At 40.1% G+C, this 20,537-nt stretch overlaps 1 protein-coding gene across 4 annotated transcripts in view; it reads left to right on the plus strand.

The window, feature by feature from the left end:
- Positions 1-19,077, plus strand: part of FKBP9 (FK506 binding protein 9) — a 34,546-nt gene extending 15,469 nt beyond the window's left edge. For 3 of the 4 annotated variants that reach the window (XM_026068601.1, XM_026068599.1, XM_026068600.1), the window contains exons 4-12: positions 4,229-4,374; positions 4,984-5,173; positions 5,859-6,004; positions 7,230-7,419; positions 9,719-9,864; positions 11,103-11,289; positions 13,314-13,459; positions 15,416-15,579; positions 17,403-19,077. In XM_026068601.1, coding sequence (XP_025924386.1) covers positions 4,287-4,374; positions 4,984-5,173; positions 5,859-6,004; positions 7,230-7,419; positions 9,719-9,864; positions 11,103-11,289; positions 13,314-13,459; positions 15,416-15,579; positions 17,403-17,585 — 1,440 coding nt within the window. In that variant the 5' untranslated portion in view covers positions 4,229-4,286 and the 3' untranslated portion in view covers positions 17,586-19,077. Of the gene's footprint in view, positions 1-20; positions 138-4,228; positions 4,375-4,983; positions 5,174-5,858; positions 6,005-7,229; positions 7,420-9,718; positions 9,865-11,102; positions 11,290-13,313; positions 13,460-15,415; positions 15,580-17,402 lie in introns of those variants that run through there. The other variant, XM_026068602.1, reaches the window with a different exon arrangement.
- The last annotated feature ends 1,460 nt before the right edge of the window (positions 19,078-20,537 follow it).

The raw sequence follows: 20,537 nt of genomic DNA on the forward strand, positions 1-20,537 counted from the left end.
CCGCCCTGGGACGGCGCCGACGTCCGCGTCGAGCGGCGCTTCGTGCCCGAGCGCTGCCCGCGGGCCGTGCGCCGCGGCGACTTCGTGCGCTACCACTACCACGGCGCCTTCCCCGACGGCACCCGCTTCGACTCCAGGTCTGCCTTGCGGCCTCCCCCCGGTCCCGGTGTGCATCCTGCCCCCGGTCCGGATTGCATGGCCCGGGGTGCATCCCCCCCTGGTCCCGGTGTGCACCCAGCCCCCGGTCCGGATTGCGTCCCCCCCCCGGGCCCGGGGTGCATCCCCCCCGGGGCTTGACTTGCAAGCCCCGCAGGCTTTAGTTCACATCCCCTCGGGTCGTAGTCTGCAAGCCCCCCTTCCCCCCGGGGTTGGGTTTGTGTGAGGACCCTCTTTGGGAAGACGAGGGGATGGGGAGGTGGTGCTACAAAGGGGTATTTTGGTGGGTGGCTCGCAGCAGCAGTGTCCGGATGGTGGCACTGGGTGAAGGCCACGTCCAAGGTTTGGTCCTGGGCCCTCTGCTCTTTCCGCCTGAGGCCTGTGAGCCCTTTTGGGGTGATCGGGCAGCGACAGGCTAGCAGGAAGCTGGGCAGCACTGTACAAGTGGGCACGCTGTATGTACAGGCTAGTGGGAAGGTGTGTGTGAAACACGAAAGGGCAAAGAGATGGGGTTCAAGTGCTGGGGAGTGAGACCTCTCGTGGGGCTTGGCCCAGGGTGCGGCAATCTGTGCGCTCTGTGGGCCACCAGCGTGCACTTCCAGCTGCCTGTCCTGCATGCTGGCCTGGAGCTTTCCACTCCAGGGGAGGAAAAGACCACCGGGATATTGAGCTGGCCTGGTGAACAGGAGCGTCTGCCATGTTGCAGGCAGAGTCGCTCTGTTTGGTGATTTCCTGCCCATTTCTTTCTGTACGTTTCCTCTGTCTTTCCAAGGCTCAAACTTAACTGGAACACACACACACACACACACACACACACACACACACACACACACTCGTTTTTATCAGAAATGCAAAAAATTATCAAGCTGTATTTACTTAGAAAATTTTGTGTAATTTACTCCTGAATAAATGTGACCCATATACAGGGAAGTGCCTGATTGCACTCCTGGTGTTTCTTTGGGATCAGAAAACCTGAAGAGGTCAGGAGATTGCTGAGGATGCTGATGCTGCCATCTCACTGCTTGCTTGCTTTTTCTTGATTCCTTCGTTGCCACAGATCAAAGTATTACTCAGAAAGAAAAAAAAATGTATTTCCAGTAATCCTGGTAATCCTCACTGTGCTTCAAAGACAATCTACAGCCTTAGGGAAATAACTGTCCTTCAGAGTAAACTAAAATCTTCTTCCTGAGCTGGCTGTACGTGAGTGTGCCTGTAGTGCCACCTCACCAGGAGCTCACTGCATAAAGTGTAGGATGCAATAGCTGAGGGCTCGGTTGGCCTTACTCAGTGCAGTCTTAGTGAAATAACGCAGAAAAACAGTGAATTCATTGGCAACTGATAGTCATGGAAAATAACTTAGTCGCAGATCTGAGGACGCACAAAGCCATTATCCTCAGTGCTCATTATAAAAATATGTGTGACTGCGAGGAGCAGCCATGTGCTCTGAAATGTGTTTCTGATTTCTACAAACGCATACTGAGGCTCGCTGCTGTGGTGAGTTGTACCAGCACTGAGGCAGGACACCCGGAGGTGCTGGAGGCCCGGCTGAGCACCTGTGCCGGGCTCCAGGCTTTTGAAGTGTGGGCTCAGCTCTGCTTCCAGCGACTGAATCCTTGTAATCTGCCTGCAAACTGTTTGGGGCAGGAGTGCGCTGTGCAGAACTGCACAGCTTTTATCCCTTTGGGTCCTCTAAATATCACTACGACAAATAATACTGGTGATAGTCTACTCTAACTGAGTATTTGTATGATCATCTTCATTTCAAAAGGATGTAAAAAATCAGGTTAGTTTAGCTTGTCATTTTTTTTTAGATGGCAACTTTGATGTACATTTTTGTTATTCACTGTTATTCACTAACTGTGCTAGTTTTTTTTTTGATATTGAAAAAAAGTTCATGTTAAGGATTAATGCAAAATTAAGAGGTTTGGGGATCCATAGGTTAACTATAGAAATATTCTGGAATATTTCTCTTAAAACCCTTAGTGCTTACTGCATACAAATTTAAGATAATCAATTTATACCTAAAATTAATTTATTAAAAAACCCATATTTTACTTCTCATAAAGGCTATCTAGTTTTTAAGTTGATGAAAGCATTTACTAATAAAGCATCAATTTAGTCAAATGCTACTATGAAATTGGCCTAGAAGATACTTCAGGTGATGAACTAAGGGCAGTTTTGCTTAGTTTCTTATTCAGCTGCCAAAAATGTTCTTGAGGTTTATACGTTTTTTTCTGTACGGGTATTTCCAAGTAGAAAGTAATAATACTACTCTTCTTGCTAACAGGCCCTTTTACGAGTCTGACTAATCACAAACTTATCACATAAATTAACTAACTTCTTTTCTTTCAATATTTGGGGTTTTATTCCCATGGTCCTAAAATGGTTAAGATTTTAAAGTCTGAATTTAATTGTGTGTGCRTCTGCTATTACTTTGGTAATTTCCACTAGTGGAAACTAATTTTGCTTAGTTTTAAGGAATCTGCAAAGTCAGTCAGTCATGCAAAGCTGCCTGGCCTGTTCACTGCTTCTTTCAGTTCTTCGCTTAGTGTCCAAGTTTTCTTAATCGTAGGTTTATTTAGGTAGAAAAAAACTTAATGCTTTTCTGTTTTAAATCTCTCCATGACGTTGTCATATTTTGTAGCAATTGACAAAGCTTGGCACTTTTCTTGGTTTTTCAGAATCTTTTATGTTATTAATCTTAACATCTTAATTACATATTTACATATATAACAGAATTTGTCAGGAACCTGTTTAAATATTTTCCATCCTTGTCTAGGAATAGCAATATTTGTGCCGTAGAAGTGAAGGCTCTGTATAGAGGGATGTCTGTTTTAAGAAAAATGTTTGCCAGAAGAAAAATCGTGGTGTAAACAAAGAGATCATTTGCAAAAATATTTGAGGGATTCGAGGCTTGGGACTGTTAGGAGGCTCAGTGTGTAGTGGAAGTGATGTGTACAGTCTTCAAAGGAAAGTTTGACATCATTTCCCTAGTGATATCTAGCTACTGGCTGCTTTCCGGAATATTTTAGCAGGCAAAGACACACAAGCCTTTTTTTCTTTTTCAGTGCTCCCTTTTATCTGAAAAAAAGTCCTTTAAATTATAAAAGGAATTTGAGAAAACTAAAGCAGTGAAAGTTTAAAAATAGGCAAAAAACTTTTGAAGTGTTCCTGTCATATATTTGTATGTTGCTCTAAAAAAAAAAAAAGAATAACAGCAGTAATTCAAGTATGGCAAAGTGGGGTCACTGTGTGAGTTTAAAATAGTCAAACTCTAACCATGTAAGCTAGTGTTAGTTTTAAATCACATTAACACTGCTGCTCTCAGTGCTCTATAGAGTACTTTATTATCATCTAAGCATAATTTCTTTTTACCTGCCAAATGTTCACTTATTATCACAGTGGAAGATTTAGTTAGATACATCAATTCTTGATCCTGCAAACTTGCTCTTTAAAGCACATCTGTGGGTTTTGCTATTTATTTAAATCTTTATGAAATGCAAGCTGGGAATGCGGAAGAGAAAATAAATAGCCAGTTGCCAAGTCTCACAACTGTTACTTAGAAAGGCACCTTCTCCCCTTTCCTCTTCTCCCACAGAGAGTTACCAACCATGTGGTCTCATGTCGTAAAGCTTATTGATCTTTCTGGTTAATCAACTAATATAAATGTGTTAATCAACTGATATAAATAGGATGAGATCCTACTGTGGGAGCAGCCATCCTTTTATACCTTGTCATGGTGTTTAATCTGTCCCTTTTGTCATTAATTTTCCAGTGCTGCTTATAGCATTAGCGTGTAGATTAACCATTTGTCGTTTGGGGCTTGAGGTTTCTGCAGTATACGTCATATTGTTAGAAAGCATTTGAGAGACGGTGAGCAGTGATTGAAAGGGGGAGTTGAAGTTTAAGAAACCCTGGGATTTGCCTGTTCTCTTAGCGGCTGTCTCTTAATAAAGTTACATTAGCCTAACAGGGCAAAGTAGAAACAAGATACAGTTAAATTCTCAAAAAACAGATGTGGAATGGTTGGTAAATTAACTTCTTATTTTTTTGCCTGTCCTTCCCTCTTTAGCTATGACAGGGGTTCCACATTCAATGTGTTCGTGGGAAAAGGCCAACTTATTGCTGGGATGGACAAAGCTCTCGTGGGCATGTGTGTGAACGAGAGGCGCTTTGTGAAGATTCCCCCCAAGCTCGCCTACGGAAGCGAAGGCGTTTGTAAGTACAGCACCAGAGCCATCAGTAACTAGTTGCGTGAGCGATGCAACAGAGCAGACAGGAGATCGAATGACAGAAAAGAATGGTAGAAATTGCACGTAATGAATTTCACAGAGGTTTTCCCCTGCTCGGGGGTATTTATTAACAATTTCTGTAGCCCGGCTAATCTGTCTAGACTCCTTCTTCAATGGCATGCAGCGTCCTGATGTGCTAAAGTAAGATACGTTAACTGCAGCACACCTTCAGCAAATGAACCGTGTTAGCTGAAGTTAACTATTTATTTATACCTCCCTCACTGTTAAATACGTGTTGCCACTGCAGATCTGCACAAGGCCTTGTTAACAGTGGAAGCAGCTTTGCTCTAAAGACTCACGGGATGGCAAATGCAAGATCAGTTTGCCCAATGGACATACCTGATAGCAGTTCATGCTGTCAGATTCTCCCTGCTTATGTGGCTGCAACAGTGACAAGGGGCAGAGGGATTTAAACACAAAAAGGAAGAAGTCACACACATTATTTTAGGGAATGTGTGGGTAGGCTCCTGTTTTGCTGGTGCCATGTAAAAATAAAAAGGGAAATATAACTGCTCGTGTTGTTTTGCTTTTGCAGCTGGTGTGATACCCCCAAACGCTGTGCTCCATTTCGATGTGCTTCTCATAGATCTGTGGAATTCAGAGGATGAAGTGCAGGTTCAGACTTATTTTAAACCTGAGACGTGTCCTCGGACAGTCCAGGTGTCTGACTTTGTACGATACCATTATAATGGAACCTTCTTAGACGGGACCCTGTTTGATTCCAGGTACGCAGCTGGGCTTTGTGTGTGTATTTTAATCTGATGTCACTTAAACCAATGTTTTCCTCCACCTCCACTGGTATCACAAATAATGCTAATTGCCCAGAAACACAGAGAGTTTTCACAAGAAACTAAAGCTAGCATCATACAAATGAGAGTAATTTATTCAGGGATTATGGCAAGGCAGTATTGACTCAAACCAATAAAAAAATTTCATTATTTCTGCATGGGCATCAGCAGCCCAGATTTTTTTCTTTCATTCCCTGTATCCATATTACTGTTAATTGCATCAGCTAATAGTTTTTGTAACAATTGCAGCATTGCTATTCAAGTTAGATGCAAGGTTTATAAATTAAACAGGCACAACTGTTAAAAGAGAATGAACTACTAACACTCTCATATTGAGATTTTAAGTTTACAGCATGCGTACTCCATTAACATTCTGAGGAAAATGATACTTTACTACCAGTTGCTGTTATGTTTGTAGGTCAGTTTTCAAAACAATGTTTAGGTTCCTAAACCAACTAAGAGCTCTGGAAAATGCTACCAAGCAAGACCTTGGTAAATCAAGGAGCAATATATTTTAGACAGCAAGTTGTGAGTTGTACTGGTTTTGTGCATGGTATGGCCTCTGCAGATTAATATTGTTCCTTCCTGTGGCTCTGTGACATTCTTTTTTTTACATTTTTAGCCATAATCGGATGAGAACGTATGATACCTATGTTGGAATTGGATGGCTGATTCCTGGTATGGACCAGGGTCTCTTGGGAATGTGCGTAGGGGAGAAGCGTATTATCACAATACCACCTTTCCTGGCATATGGAGAAGAAGGAGATGGTAAAAGTTACTCTTTTTCTTTCTCAAGCCATCCATATTCTAACACAAACCTGTGCCCCATGTAATTTTAATTTATGGGCTGCATTATTACCACTTACAGACAAATGGAATGTACTGATGGAAAAGAGAGGTTCAAAATGTATTATATGGAGGAGGTGGTTGATTAGAAAATTCAAGGTTTTTTTTTCCTACAAACAGTAAATTGCTTAGTTGACATATTTTTGATTCTAATTGTAACCTTTATATAGGGAAATTTAGTTTCCTTTCAGAGAATTTCCTCTGTGGTTAATAGCATGATTCAGAAAATTGGAAGTCAGGTGACTGCTTGATTCTTCCAATGACTGCCACAGAGAGCAGAAAACCTTTAAAAACAGGAAAATCAATTTATAGCTCCAGTTTTGCTCATTTTTTGGCAACAAATCCCCCAGTAATAACTACCAGATGGACTAATTGTCCTGGCAGACTGTATGCAGCCTGCAGGTCATACACAGAGCTCCCTGCTGTAAATGAGGGGGCAGTTAGGTATATCTGGGGACTCTTCCTTGCCTAAATTCTCTTTCCGCTCTTAATATTTAAGGATTGTCTGTGGTGTACAAGTTTTCATACTCATTCCATGACTTTTTTACATTAATTATGATAACTCTACAGAGCTTTGTTATCCATGGAGATCATTACTTTTTAAAATTTTGCCAAGATCTTCAGTTCATTGGTTCTCTGATAAAGCGGTGATACATCTCTATGATATAATTTGTGTACCGATAGAAAGGTACTTCTTCACTGAGATACTTGATTTACCCTTTTTCAACTTCCATCATCTGCTCTTCTGTTTTGTCATTAGCAAGTAGGAAAAGCAGGAGGACTAGATCTGTGTTCTGATTGTTATTTTTATGTACTTTCATAAAGTATGTTGGAAATACTCCTAGACTAAAACACATAGTTCAGATGGACCTGTTGTAAGTTGATTATGGTAGGTGTTGTTGAAGAGATTGCAGTTTTTGGTGATCCAGTGCCATCGTAATAGGAACAAAAGGAGATAATTGAATGTGGGTGACAAACCTACACATGAAATAAAAGATGACTTACCGGAAGCAGATTGCACTAATTTATATTTGGAGGGGAAGTGCCTGATACTCCGAAATAGGTTATTTTTGTTCAATAAAAGAGTGTAAGTTCCTCCTAAAACCCCTGTTCTTTCTTACTGATTTCTACTCTAATACTCTTGTAGGTAAGGAGATCCCCAGCCAAGCTTCTCTGGTCTTTGACGTGGTTTTGCTAGATCTCCATAACCCCAAGGATGGTATTACTATTGAGAACCAGCACATACCTGAATCCTGTGAGCGGAGAAGCCAAACAGGAGACTTTCTCCGATACCATTACAATGGCACACTTTTGGATGGCACGTTGTTTGATTCCAGGTAACCAAACCATTCAGTGTTACAGACCCCATTTCCAGCTTGGCTTGTCTGTCTGTCTATAATATAACCTTTTCCTTCCTTTTTGAAATTTGTGAGTGGGGTTGAAGCTTTCTATTATTAAAGCCCACACAAACCTTTTCAGTGTGGGAAGCAAGACAAAGACCAATTTTGTATGATGACAGTACCTAAGACGCCATATAGGGGTTATGATCCACCTAATAGAGCAATGTGTGCTTTAGACAAGCATGTTTGAAGACACTTTAGTCCAAAGAGTTTATCTTCCAAATAGATAATATTACTAAAGAGAGAGAGAAAATAAATATGATTCCAATTTAACATCCAGAGAATTGTAAAAGAATAAGCTAGTGGCTAACTTGAGGTTATATAAGCCAGACCTTGATCTGAGGATAGTCTTTCCCTCTGTACTTGAGGAGTGTCTGTATTTTGAAGGATGATGTCTTTCAGAACAGAACTCAGCAACAGGATTTCAGTGATAAAGGAAAAGGGATCACTGTCACTTCAGATTGAAAGCTTTCTGGCCACATATGAGTCATGTGCAGAATTATATGCTGAATAATACCCTTGTAGCTTCCTGTCACTTTTTTTTCACTTTAATGAGCAGTAGCTTACTTTTTCCACTCCAGGTAGAACAGCTGGCACAAGTAGCTAAAAGGAGTTGAAAGTGATCCACTGTAAAACATTTTAGAAAATAAACTCGTAGAAAATTGCTTCATACTTCTGCAGCTGCTATAAGCTGAAGATCAGGATCAGTTTGCAAACATAAGCTGAGTAGTGTGCCACATGTGCTACTCCCATGAGAAGGAGTCAGGGAGTTATAGTATACATCATGTAAGTGAATTGAGATGCTGTCAGGTTCAGAGTCAGCCTTTATCTCCCCACTCAACTGCTCAACTTGGAGGAGGTGAAAACCTGGAGACCTGGGTCACCAGCCACCACTGTAGAACTTAAGGATGGCTTATCCACAGGGCACCTACCCAAAGTCTCTCTTTTTGAAAGGTAAATGATTATTGTCTTTTCTGTAGCAATTAGCGATTTTTGAGATGGCTGTGGTATTTATATAAGGGTTGTTGTCAATAGATAGTAATAAATGCTTTGTAGACAGCAGCCTCTACATCATCTAAAGAGCTGACAGTGATCATAGGGCTCATTGGTTAGATTGTCATTCCCTGGCTTCCTGCAGAAGTTACAAGTAAGGCCAATGATTAACAAGCCTATGAAGACACACTGCCAAATCTGGAGGTCATACAAAGAGAGATAAAGCAGCTAACAGTAGCTATTGAAAGCCTTGGAGCTGGCCCGGAAAACTTTCCCACTGGTACCGGGAGCATGCCCAAAGCATGGCTAATGGCTGGGGTCGGGAGCTCTAATAATCTTCATTCATTCTTTTCTTTTTTCTCTGCCATATTGCACTGCAGAAGTGCTGCTAGGCAGCTCAGCCAGGTCTGCCTACATGTAGAGCAGTTGAACAAGCCTCTGAATTTTGTCAGGGTCTGTACTGGCCTCATGCTTTCCCAGAATCACCTAGTAAAGTTGAATTAAAACCTTTCTGCGTTTCCTGCTTTGAGTTGTGCCTCCAAGTAACATGGCTTGAAGAAAGGCAAAACACAGCTGCATCCTTTGTAATAAAAATCATCTGTTGTTGTAGGCTTGTTTTGTTTTATCATGAGGTGTTGCAGCAGATCCTTCGACCTATGTTTAAGTGATTGGCATAGTTTAGAAGGGAGGGGTATTATTGATACTGTTGTCGTGACTCATTTTTCTTCTATGCATCCCAGGTGAACCTACTTTTCCCATCTTAGGCTTGGAGCAGTTAAGCTACATAGTTGTGGTTGTTGCAAAATGAGATAGTCTGAAGGGTGTCACCTAATCTATATCTAGTTTGTAAGCACTTATTTAAGCAGTGTTGGGATGGGGGGAATTGAAAGTAGAAAACTTTTTGATTTTAGTTATTTATTAAAACATGATTTCCGTTTATTTTAAAATATATAAATAGACATATTTTTTTTCATGTATGTGGTAGAAATATGTTTGTAAATAAACTGCCAGTGTTCCTGTATTGGTTAATAAATAATCCATGCATTAGTGACTGATGAAACGTGGTAGCCTGGATTCATTGAACATGGTGGTTGTGTTGTGCCTGTCCAGTGATAGTTAATGACCATGTGTTTGACTTTAACTCATTTAAGAATTGTGATAGAATTGTGTCACAGACCCATTGCAAGAGTCTGCATTTTCTCAAGCACATCTGCCACTGCTAAAAAGCAAATATTTTCCACAGCTATTCGCGAAATCGTACATATGACACCTATGTCGGGAAAGGCTATGTGATTGCTGGGATGGATGAAGGTTTGCTAGGTATATGCATTGGTGAAAAGAGACGAATAATAATCCCTCCTCATCTTGGATATGGAGAAGAAGGAAGAGGTGAGTTTAACTTTTCATTTAGTACCGTCTTCCCCAATTATTGGTGTTTCCTTTGCTCCTCAGTGCAGTTGTATGTAGATAGTATTTGTTCCACTTTTTTTCACATTTGAAAGGCTTGTGAATTACGCTATTATTTGGTGGATGTGCAACTGATAGGTTTACACGCAGAATTTATAAAATTATTTTAATTAGCTTAACAGGCAGGACAATAAGAATGCAGGGCAATGTCATATGTAATTGGTGACCTGAAATCGTTAGAATAATGAGTGTTTCGGACAGACTCGTTCTTGGATGCTAGGAGCTCTGCAGTGTGAGATCTTCCTTCCTGTATATCGTAACAAGCTCTGTACATTAAAGGAATTCATTGTGTTAAGTATTCTTCCCCATTCCTTTCACAGCCACAGGTTTTGTGGACTCCTAAGTTGCTTCTATAAACAGTGGATGCATGTAACAGCAAAGCATGTGTGTATGTATAACATACAATTAAAATTCCTTTGGGAAAACTCATTGATACTTAAGAGTGTTGAGAGAGGTAGAATATGTTAATCCTTCTAACCAATCACAATTTTATGGCTGGAGTTTCAAAAGTTACCTCCTGGGATGTTATATGGGAAAAGTGACATATTATAAGAAAAGATTCTTTTTGGTGAATTCTATTGAAATTCTATTATGGTGATTTGGGAATTAGACTTTTCTACCACCAAAACCGATTGTTGGGTCTGGATGTATCTGCCATTGCTGATAATGCAATTGCACATTTTCCTGGGAAGGGGGGAAAGAAGTTGCTTGCTCTCAGGATATTTTCAAGAAATATAACCTTTTAGGCACAAGAGCATTCCTCGAAGCATGAGAAATCCTGTGAGAATTTTGCTGATCAGTAATGAGTTGGTACATGAAACAGAAATCAGTCATTTAGGATGATCACAGGAAATGTATGCTTATTGCTTCATTTCTGCATAATTTTTTAATTCAGAATGATGAAAATGTTTTCCTTCATTGCTGAACTGAGTGCATATTTATTGCTTTTCCCACAAGTTCTCTTTCCAACACTGGATGCAGCCTGCATCTATGCTGCACGTAGAAGAGATGCAATCCTCTCATCATGAGAAGGAAGAGCAAAATCAGTCAGTAGCAGACATAGTGGGAATATATATTCTTACAGGGTGCAACACCTGGTCATCATAAACCTGTCTGGGTGCCATTTCTTTTTCTCCTTGCTTAATTTGCTTCCTATTTAGGAAAGATTCCAGGATCTGCAGTGCTGGTCTTTGACATCCATGTGGTTGACTTCCACAACCCGTCAGATTCGGTCAGCATTACCGTTAACTATAAACCTTCCAACTGCACCATACTGAGCAAGAAGGGAGATTACTTGAAGTATCACTACAATGCTTCACTCCTGGACGGTACTTTGCTAGACTCGACGTAAGTAAAGTCCCTGGTAAAGAAAATGTCCCTTGTAGCTCTGAAAGCAGAATGAATAACCTGCAAAGCAGGCTGGAGGGGAAGAAAGCATTTTTGTGTCAAAAATTGATTATTTATATTAGAATATATTTTTCATGTCTGCCTACCTAAGACATATAGGAGGAGGAAAATAAAGAGACAGTCTATCATAGCTTAAAGAGAGAATTGAGAACAAAGAGGGTATTGGAATATGTTAGAAAGGAACATAAAGTGCAGGCAGAGTGATGAAACAGGTTGTGTGCGTGGTGGTTTGTTTAAATGGGCTAATTCAGGTATCTGGGCAAGTCGTACTGGAATATCACAGGGCTCAACATGAATGAACTTTCCGAGTTTATTCGGTTTCTTGGGTGGGATTTGCACTCTGTCCTGATTCGGTGCTCCTAAGAGGTCTGGCAGAGGTACTCAGTGTGGTTTTGTTTGAGCTGGCTTGAGTGTCTGTACAGGAAATGGTCAGCACTGTGTCTCTACCTCACACAAGTGCTAGTTTTCTTGTATTGCGTGGCTGCAATAAAGGTCAGCATGGAGAAACTATTAGAGGGCTAGATGATGGCTGGGACCATAATGTTCCTCTTCCTTCTTCCTGTTGATGGTAGGTTTATGAGGAAAGCAGAGATTGCTGCCAGTCCTTCTCTCTCCTCATTCAAAGAGCAATTGAAACACTTTGCCTGACAACCTTGCTCCTTCCTGGTTGGTCTTGCTTGCTTTTGTGATATGAAACGTATTTCATATTCAACTGCCTTGAACCCACAGCACTGTTTACTGCAGCTGCAAGTATACTTTTGCTAGCTTCTTGTTTCTGCCTTCATCTTTTGGATAGCAGTTGTCATCTAAATAATATTGTATTTTATTTTTGGATAGGAATTTGGAAAAAGCTATTTTTAAACAATATAATTAATATAGCAAGCAGGTCATAGTTTTCACAGTGTACACAATAGCTTGCAGAGCTGAAAATCTGGCTTACATTGAAGCACATGATGTGATAGTATGTATACAAGTAATGTGTTCAGCTTTAAAACACCTTTTGTATGACAGGAATGCTCAAATCTCATCTTGCATCAAGAACCAAGGGATGTTGAGCTTGTCACTTACTCAGAGCAGTCTAGTCTGTATCTAGAGATACAAAGATTGTGAATCTTGTGCTCCCGATTTTAAGGCTGCCTTCCTATCCACTGAATTGTTTTCCTTCCAAATAATATTCTGTGGTACAGGAATCTCCTGCAATGGTACAATCAAGTCAAATAACCAAAGAAAGCAGACTAACAAAAGAAAGCATCCTGCTGTTGTGACATATACCAAGTAACAAGTCGTAACACAGCACGCTCTTTAGAATCACAATATATGTTTAACTTCTGGGATTTTAACTTTTGCTAATTTCTTATTTTAGAGATAAGACACCAGCAGCAAGGCATAATTCACAATATACTATGGTTAAATAGCGGTAGTATTCTTATACTTCAAAGGTGTCATGGTTAAATGACTAGTTCTTAAGTGACTGGTACATTATAGTGAATGATTTAGTTAAAGGGATGACTGACACATGTAAATATACCCAGATTCTTACAGCTTTGTAGTTCTGGAACAAATGTACATCTGGAATTTTTAGATATGCTAAAAACCCAGCTTCATTAGTTAAAAATATTTGCAAGGCAAAAAGTCCTTGTTTAAAGATAAAAAACTTTGGAGGTTTAATTGGCAGGATTAATGATATTAATTGGATTTAATTCAAGAAGCCTAAAATTTTAATACTGGAGGACTTGGCCAGTCCTTGTTGACAATAGGGACCCCTCTGTTGGCGTTGACTGTGACTTGCTACCTTGAGAACAACTCTAGGTAACTGCTTGGTAGAACAGAGCATCGGGCATGAAGTTAATTTTTGGCAGTGGCAGGACACTAATTAAAAACTGCTATTTGTGTGGTAATTTTAAGCCAGAGAAACTCTCTTATATGTTGCTTTTTTAAATTTATTTTTTCTTCACCACTCCCAGGCTTAGTCTTGGCAAGACCTACAACATAGTTCTAGGATCTGGACAGGTGGTGGTGGGGATGGACATGGGCCTTCAAGATATGTGTGTCGGAGAACGGCGAACAGTTGTTATTCCACCTCATCTGGGGTATGGAGAAGATGGAGTTGGTAAGTAAAACCTAATGCACATCCACTTACTATCTTTTGAGTAACTGAAATACATGTGATGCATGTCTTGTTTCTTGCTATGCGTTGGAACTCAAGGTGACTTTAATAATAGAGACATCACTTAGATACTGGAATGGGGAATTTTAGAGTTTTTTCATTTCATTATTTTAGCCAACCCCTCCCTGATGAAATGAAGATACTGTTTTTGTTGCATTTTAAGTCATTATTATTATTCTGTGCCAATGTAAAGATTGTCCCAGTTCCAAGGGGAACACTCTCATGCCCCCAGTAATGTTGCACTGTCAAAACAGAAAGTGCCAGGCACTCCAGTGGTGCAGAGAGAAGTAAACACTGTTTTCACAGATTAGGAATTAGGTACTCACGCTTGGACATGCAATGTGCTATGTAGGAAACAAAACTAAAGGGGCACTAACCATTCTGCACTAACATGTTAGAAAATACAAAGAAGACTGAAAACTCAAAAACCACCTGAACTGAATGTAAGATGTAAAACAGTGTATCAGTGCTGTTGAAACACCAACAGTAACACTTTTAAGGCAGTTTGAGAATCCCTGTTTTACAGCATTGAGACTATCGATTTTCAATGATAGGGACAGCAATAATTAAAAAAAACAAACACAGAAATGACAGGAACTTTCAGTTCCCACTATGTGGGGTTGTTACTAGCCTTCTGAGTTAAAAGTTTTGAAGGAAAGGAGTCTGTTAGGAGATCACCAAGATCCACAAACTCTGGTTTGGATGGGAACAGTTGCACAAATTGGTCTGTTCTTCGAATACCTCAAGAACAGTTTGTATTTTGTAAAGGTTCTTTGTTAGGCATCATGCATCAAGCTTAACAGAAAATTAACTTGTGAGAAGAAGTAAATAAGTGTTTTCACTTTTACCTGGCTTTCATAAAAATTAAGAATGAAAAATTATGAGTGTCATAAATATGCAACATTTTCTACTGTTATATAACATTGCATAATTATATACAATTAAAAAAAATTGAAACTTAGCTTATAAAATGAAACCCCAATCTGTTATGTTTAAAAAACATTAAACATACCTGTCTTAGATATTTGGCATCATTCAGATGGCATTAGATATACATGGTCTGAAACGTTGCATGATTATTAGTGTTTTGGTATATTCCTACATATCTGAAGAGATTACCACTTATTTGCTACTGGACAGAATTTATAGGTGACTTTTTTTTTTTTAAAAAAAGGATAAGTTAAACTCCTTGCCTGGTTTCAGTGAGCTAATATACCAGGCTGTTGAGACACTGTTGTATCTGTCAGTAGAGGCTGGGTATACAGCTGCAACGTATGCAGCAGGGAGATAAAGGAAAATCAATTCTTTCCCACAATTCTTAGTCTGTGAGATTAAAGACAAAAGGATGCAGTTTTGTTATAAAATATTCCTTTATATTAAATGCTTATCAGAACAATTGAACTGAAATTTATTTAAACTGTGATACTGGAAATAATCCCTATTCCAGGGAATATGCATAAGTGGTTTAAAGTTAAAACATGTGCAAGTGTGCCTTTTGTGAATCAAAGCTAAGGGACTGACGTGCTGGTCATATTATGTTTGTCTCTTGCTCTGCCTTTGTCTCATGATCAGCATACTGTGCACATGATATATGTGTGCATACTATATCTTGTACATCTATCTTACATCCAAATACTGCATCCATCTACTCCCACCATGCTGTTCGTGTGTGGCCTGATCCAGCCCCCGCTGCGGTGAACAGGAAGGTTTGGTGGGCTTGGATCACAGTAGAGAAGCACCTGGTGGAGCGGGAAGAGACATTTTATTCTGAGTGAAAAGGATAGTGGGTAGTGGAAAAGGATAATGTAAGAGATGTAAGGCAAGATCAGTGAGAGAGTGGTCAATGGGAGATCAGGGTAAGCAAGGATAAATACCTCTCCTTGCTGTTTGTTGTGACAGAAGGAGAAGTGCCTGGTAGTGCTGTCTTAGTTTTTGACATTGAGCTGCTGGAACTGGTGTCTGGCTTGCCTGAAGGGTACATGTTTGTTTGGAATGGCGAAGTCTCTCCCAACCTCTTTGAGGAAATAGACCAGAATCATGATGGAAAGGTTCTTCTGGAAGAGGTAAGCCAAGGCGATGAAAACACTCGCAGTGATTTTCTCCTAGCACTGTCACCGAGGTACTCAAAGATGTTAAAGAACGGGGTCTCTCTCGTTCTCTCTCTCTCGTGCTCTCCTTTTTTTTCTTTTTTTTTTTAAGCTTTGCGTATGGTTGTGGTTGTCAAATTAACAGGAAACCAGTGTGTCAAATTAAAATATGATTATTTAGTTTTGGAGATGGAACTAAAAAGAAAAATGAAGTATAGGAATGGCCATACTGCTTAAGAGCATTTAGTGTTTTGGTCTCCTTCTGTGGTCAACAACAGGTATTTAGGGAACAGGTAGAAGAGGCGGGGTTAGTATTCAGTTGTCCTTCACCACATCAGCCTTCACAGTGTCTGTTAATTAGACTGTTACAGAAAATTCCTGGGCCAAGGCCGAGCTTGCAGCACTGCATCCAGGAACTGTCTAGTCACTTCTGGAGCTGAGCAGTGCCCATGGCTGCTCCTTCCACAGGTGACTTGTATGCCGTGTGAACAAGTCCTTTCGTGCTTGCTTTTCAAGTCTGCTGCCTGAGAATTTCGTTGAGTGCCCTAATGAAAAGTCACTTCCCTTTGCCATACCACCTCTGATTATGTAAACCTCCACCTTATTTCCTCTCCATTTTCTCAAGGAGTTCTGGTTTTTAGTCTCTCCTCCAGTCAACTTTGTCACCTGTCTCTCACCTTTTGGTTCCGTGTCCTTCCTCGTTGGAGTAATGCTGCGTGCAGCCCCCAAGGTGCAGGCTGCGGACCTAAAGAATAGTGTGAGCTGCCTTTCACTTGTTTTTCCCTCTTCTTGTCACTCTCTCACACCTCCTTGTTTTCCTTCTTTCTCCATCTTTGCATTTACCTCCACTCCTGCCCTTGCAGAGAAGATAAGAGTTTTTCTCCAGTCCAGAGAATGAGTGAGTTGGGATGTGACTGATACCCACATCCTTCTGGTCACTTAGCAGGAGGAGAAGGAGGAGCAAAGGAGATGTGAGAGGATGCTTGGCCTAAAACATGTAAAAGAAATGTTAGAAATGTCCCTCATTGCTGAAGCTTATTTGACGAGTAACACCAGAGACTACATTAACTGGAAAAATTGTGATTGATCGATTGTGGGTTTTCTGTTTTTTGGCAAGCCAGCCGGCATGACTTCTGTCAGATGCTGTCTGATTACCTTGAACAACTTCAGCATTTGTAGCAGGAGAAGGATTTTTAGGGAAATCTTGCCTGTAACTTTTTCTTCCCTCTTTCCCCCTTCTCCCACTCCCAGCCAAAGCCCATGGGAATTGAGTGGAAGGCATAATGCCTGAAACTACTTTTAATTAATTGCATGGTATCCTTATACTTTAACTCTCATCTTTTGGTTTCATTCTTTTTTTCTTTTGTGTTGTTCCTTGTAAGATGTAGGTGGGTGTCTGTTTTACAGGTTGAGCTTCTTGAATCAACACGCAGAACTAAACCGTGCTCTCTCCATATAGGTCTGTTCCTAAGTCACTCTTTCTGTTCAACCCATCTTCCTCCTAAATTAGGAAAAATGACTTATCTCGTGAATAAAATCCAGGATCCATTGGAATAAATGCAAAAACTCCTGTTGAGCTCTGGATAGTGTGATTTAACCTCATGTGTCTGTCCTAATTAGTCCAGTTTAGGTTGTAAGCTTTATAGGACAGTAACAGGGCATTTTTATGCACACTTAATAATAAGCAGTAAAAGGCTAAATAGTCAACAGCAAATAAATACTTGTTTTGTAAACATCTGTTCAGTTTTAAATATCTGTTTCATTGTGAGCTGTTTTTCTCCCCCTTTCCCTCCACCTAGTTTTCAGAGTACATTCAAGCTCAAGTCAATTCTGGCAAAGGAAAACTAGCTCCAGGTTTTGATTTTGAAAAGATTGTTAAAAATATGTTCACCAATCAGGACCGGGATGGAAACGGTAAAGTTACAGCTGAAGAATTCAAGCTAAAAGACCAAGAGGCCAAAGAGGAACACGATGAACTGTAAAGCTAAGAAAAGGAAGGTTATTGAGCTGACCGGCTGTTAGATTGCATCTGTCCTGGAAGGGGTTTAAGCAAGCGTTTCTGAAAGGTTAGCACGCAGACGAGGTGTATATACATGTGTGTGCTGGTGCATACATGCTGGGTAGACTGTTAAAATGGGAAGAGATTTTCATTTGGAATTGTTAGGTATGTTAAAAAACAAACAAACAAACAGTGTTAAGTGCCTCAAGATGGGATTTATAAACCGATAGAGTGTACTGCCAAACATGGTTTTGTGAACCATGTGGTTTATTTTTATATTAAAGATCGGAAGTCATTATTGAACGATACACAGTCACTTGGATGGATGGTAAGGAGAAAACTTACAGGGTGCTCTTAAAAGAATTTTAAAAGATCTTTTGTATTTAAAAATATTTCTGCAAGAGAATAAATCAGAAAATATTTCCCATGAAAATAATCTGTAAAAATTGTCAGAGATTGACCCCAGTTCCTTCTGGAAGGCAGGAACACTCTTTCCAGTAACCGAACCAATTCACATGAATATTTGCCAGCAGGAACTCTGATTTGCAAATTACAGAACACGCAAATGATAGCTATGCCATTGGAAAATTTTCCTAAGCTGTGAACTTAAACAGACCTAGAATTGTAACTGTGTATGTGCTGGATTTTTACTTTACAAAATAAAAGCTTGCTACCATCTGTATCATATTTAATTAGTACCTTTGAATCTTCTTGCTGGCATGTTAAAGCAGTGTTCAGAGCAGTGATTCCCAAACCTTTCTGGTTGCAATGTTATTTATAGTTTTGTCAGACTCTAAATATTAGTATTATGGAGTCCAAATACTGTCATAAATACTGGATAAAATTGATTTTACATTGGCCTTCTGTCTCCTATTTTGGGAATTGTTAGACTAAGGAGTAGGTACTTAGATCTTATGCAGCAGAGCAGTCTGGCATGGCAAACAAACAAAAAGACAGTGATAAAATCAAGAAGTGGACCCATCTGTTTGTGCCTGCAAATGTTCTGGTGTATCCCTCAACACAAAATTAGTCCTGGGAGTGCTGTTTAGAGTGTGTGAACACTAATGCAATCCCCTATTAGATCTATAAATGTAGCAAGCTGTTTAATACAAAATACACTAAATAGACATATTTTTCTAGAAAGCTATATGATCCCCCCACAGTATACTACATTTAAAGAGCATGGATACTTATAGTGCAACACTGACAAAGACAAGTAGGAAGGGAGTTGTGTTTCCATTATATGCTTTGTATCTAGTTTCTTGCTTTTGTTGATCTGTACATGTGGGTTGTAAGCTCCCTGAGATGCTCTTTTTGCAAACGGCTATTTCAATTGGGTGAAAACATTTTGTATTGATTTTTAATACAGTTGTTATAGAAAATGAAAAATGAAAAAATTTCAGGGTTTGATACTGAAAAATGTTGGATAACTGATCTTTTTGTTACATAAAATGTTGATCAACTACTACTGTTAACTACTACTGTTTTTTTTTCCCGACATTTTAATGGGTGGGAAGTCTGAGTAGAAGAAAACACCCTTCACACAGCAGTCTTCTCATGCACACACAGGCTTATCCTGTGTATGTTCACTGTTGCTATTAATCTTTAGGAAAAATATTGTAAACTAAAATTATTTGACTCAAAATGACTGAAAATAATAAACCGTAATAAAATATTTTGTCTCCATAGTTCACATAGGTGAAGATAAATCCTTCTTTGGCCTTGGAAGGAGTTCCCTAAATTATCCATCTCCTCTTGGCATTAGCTGTGACTGTTGGGAATGAGACATTTCTCTAGGCTGGGGACTCCGAGCCTCTCACCTAATGAAATTGTCTTCCCAAAGGATCACCGTTTTGTTGCCCAGGCTAGTGAAAGCAACCACTGGGCTTCGTAGCTGAGGGTTCCTATCTGCACTTTGTCGATAGCTCTAGAATCAGTGTTTTGGGGACAATGTTAGCCCTTTGTATCTGATGTAAATACCATGGACGTTAGTGGGTTGCACGTGGAATCCAAATGTTTGTTACCTAAATGGCAGCTCAGAAATGTTAATATCTCATGAAAGCAGCATTCTCAGAAGACTGCTGCATAAAATTTTCCCCTTCATTTTATCTGGAGGTTGATTGCTCGCCTATTGCTGTAGTTCAGATTCATTGCTTCTGCACATTTACAGAGCTGAAATATATGTATTTTTCCACTTGGGAGCTGGAAGCAAGGTGAGACTGAGTGCTGCCAGAAGCAGTCCTCACATGCAGTGTGGAAGTAACTCTTTATTCTCTTCTCATACATAGTCACCCAGTACACCCCAAAAAGACAAATATGTCAGCTGAATATCCAAAATTGTTTGAGCTGAGGAGATCTTCGTGAATAGGTCTTTCTGCATGGAGGATCCCTGGAGGGGCTCTGAAGAGTTCCCAGAAAGCCCCAACGGCAGAATTGTCCTGCAGGGCACATTTAGGACAAGGCACAGCACCAGGCACAGCGGAACAGCAAGGTGGTAATTGGGAAGACCGTTTTTGGAGTTTTCTGGACTGTTTTGGTGGAGTTTTTTGGAAGGGCAAGTGGAAGATGGTATAACAGGTATGACTTTGCCATGACCTCTGACCGGTGTATGTCTGAGGAGTGAAATTCTCATTCCATTGCTCCCCCGGCCTTAGCAAATGTGATTTGTGATCTATCTAAATGACATTTTCCTGTCAGAGGAAGTTTTTGTCATCCCTCCCCCCCCCCCCCAAAAAAAAGCACCTGGAGACGGCATTTTCTGAAATGAGTATGCAGCTTTGGGGGAAAGCAGAGAATAAACCAGAAGAACTTGCTACAGAATACTTGGGTCGAAGAAGGAGTTGTATTTATTTAAGTTATTTACTTGCCCAGACAAAGGCAACAGAAGCCAGGACTAGCTGGCTGCGTGAGGCTGAACTGCATAAAATCCAGAATT

The sequence above is a fragment of the Apteryx rowi genome, unplaced genomic scaffold (genome assembly GCF_003343035.1).
Source record: "Apteryx rowi isolate R43461 unplaced genomic scaffold, aptRow1 scaffold_276, whole genome shotgun sequence".
Taxonomy (NCBI): Eukaryota; Metazoa; Chordata; class Aves; order Apterygiformes; family Apterygidae; genus Apteryx; species Apteryx rowi.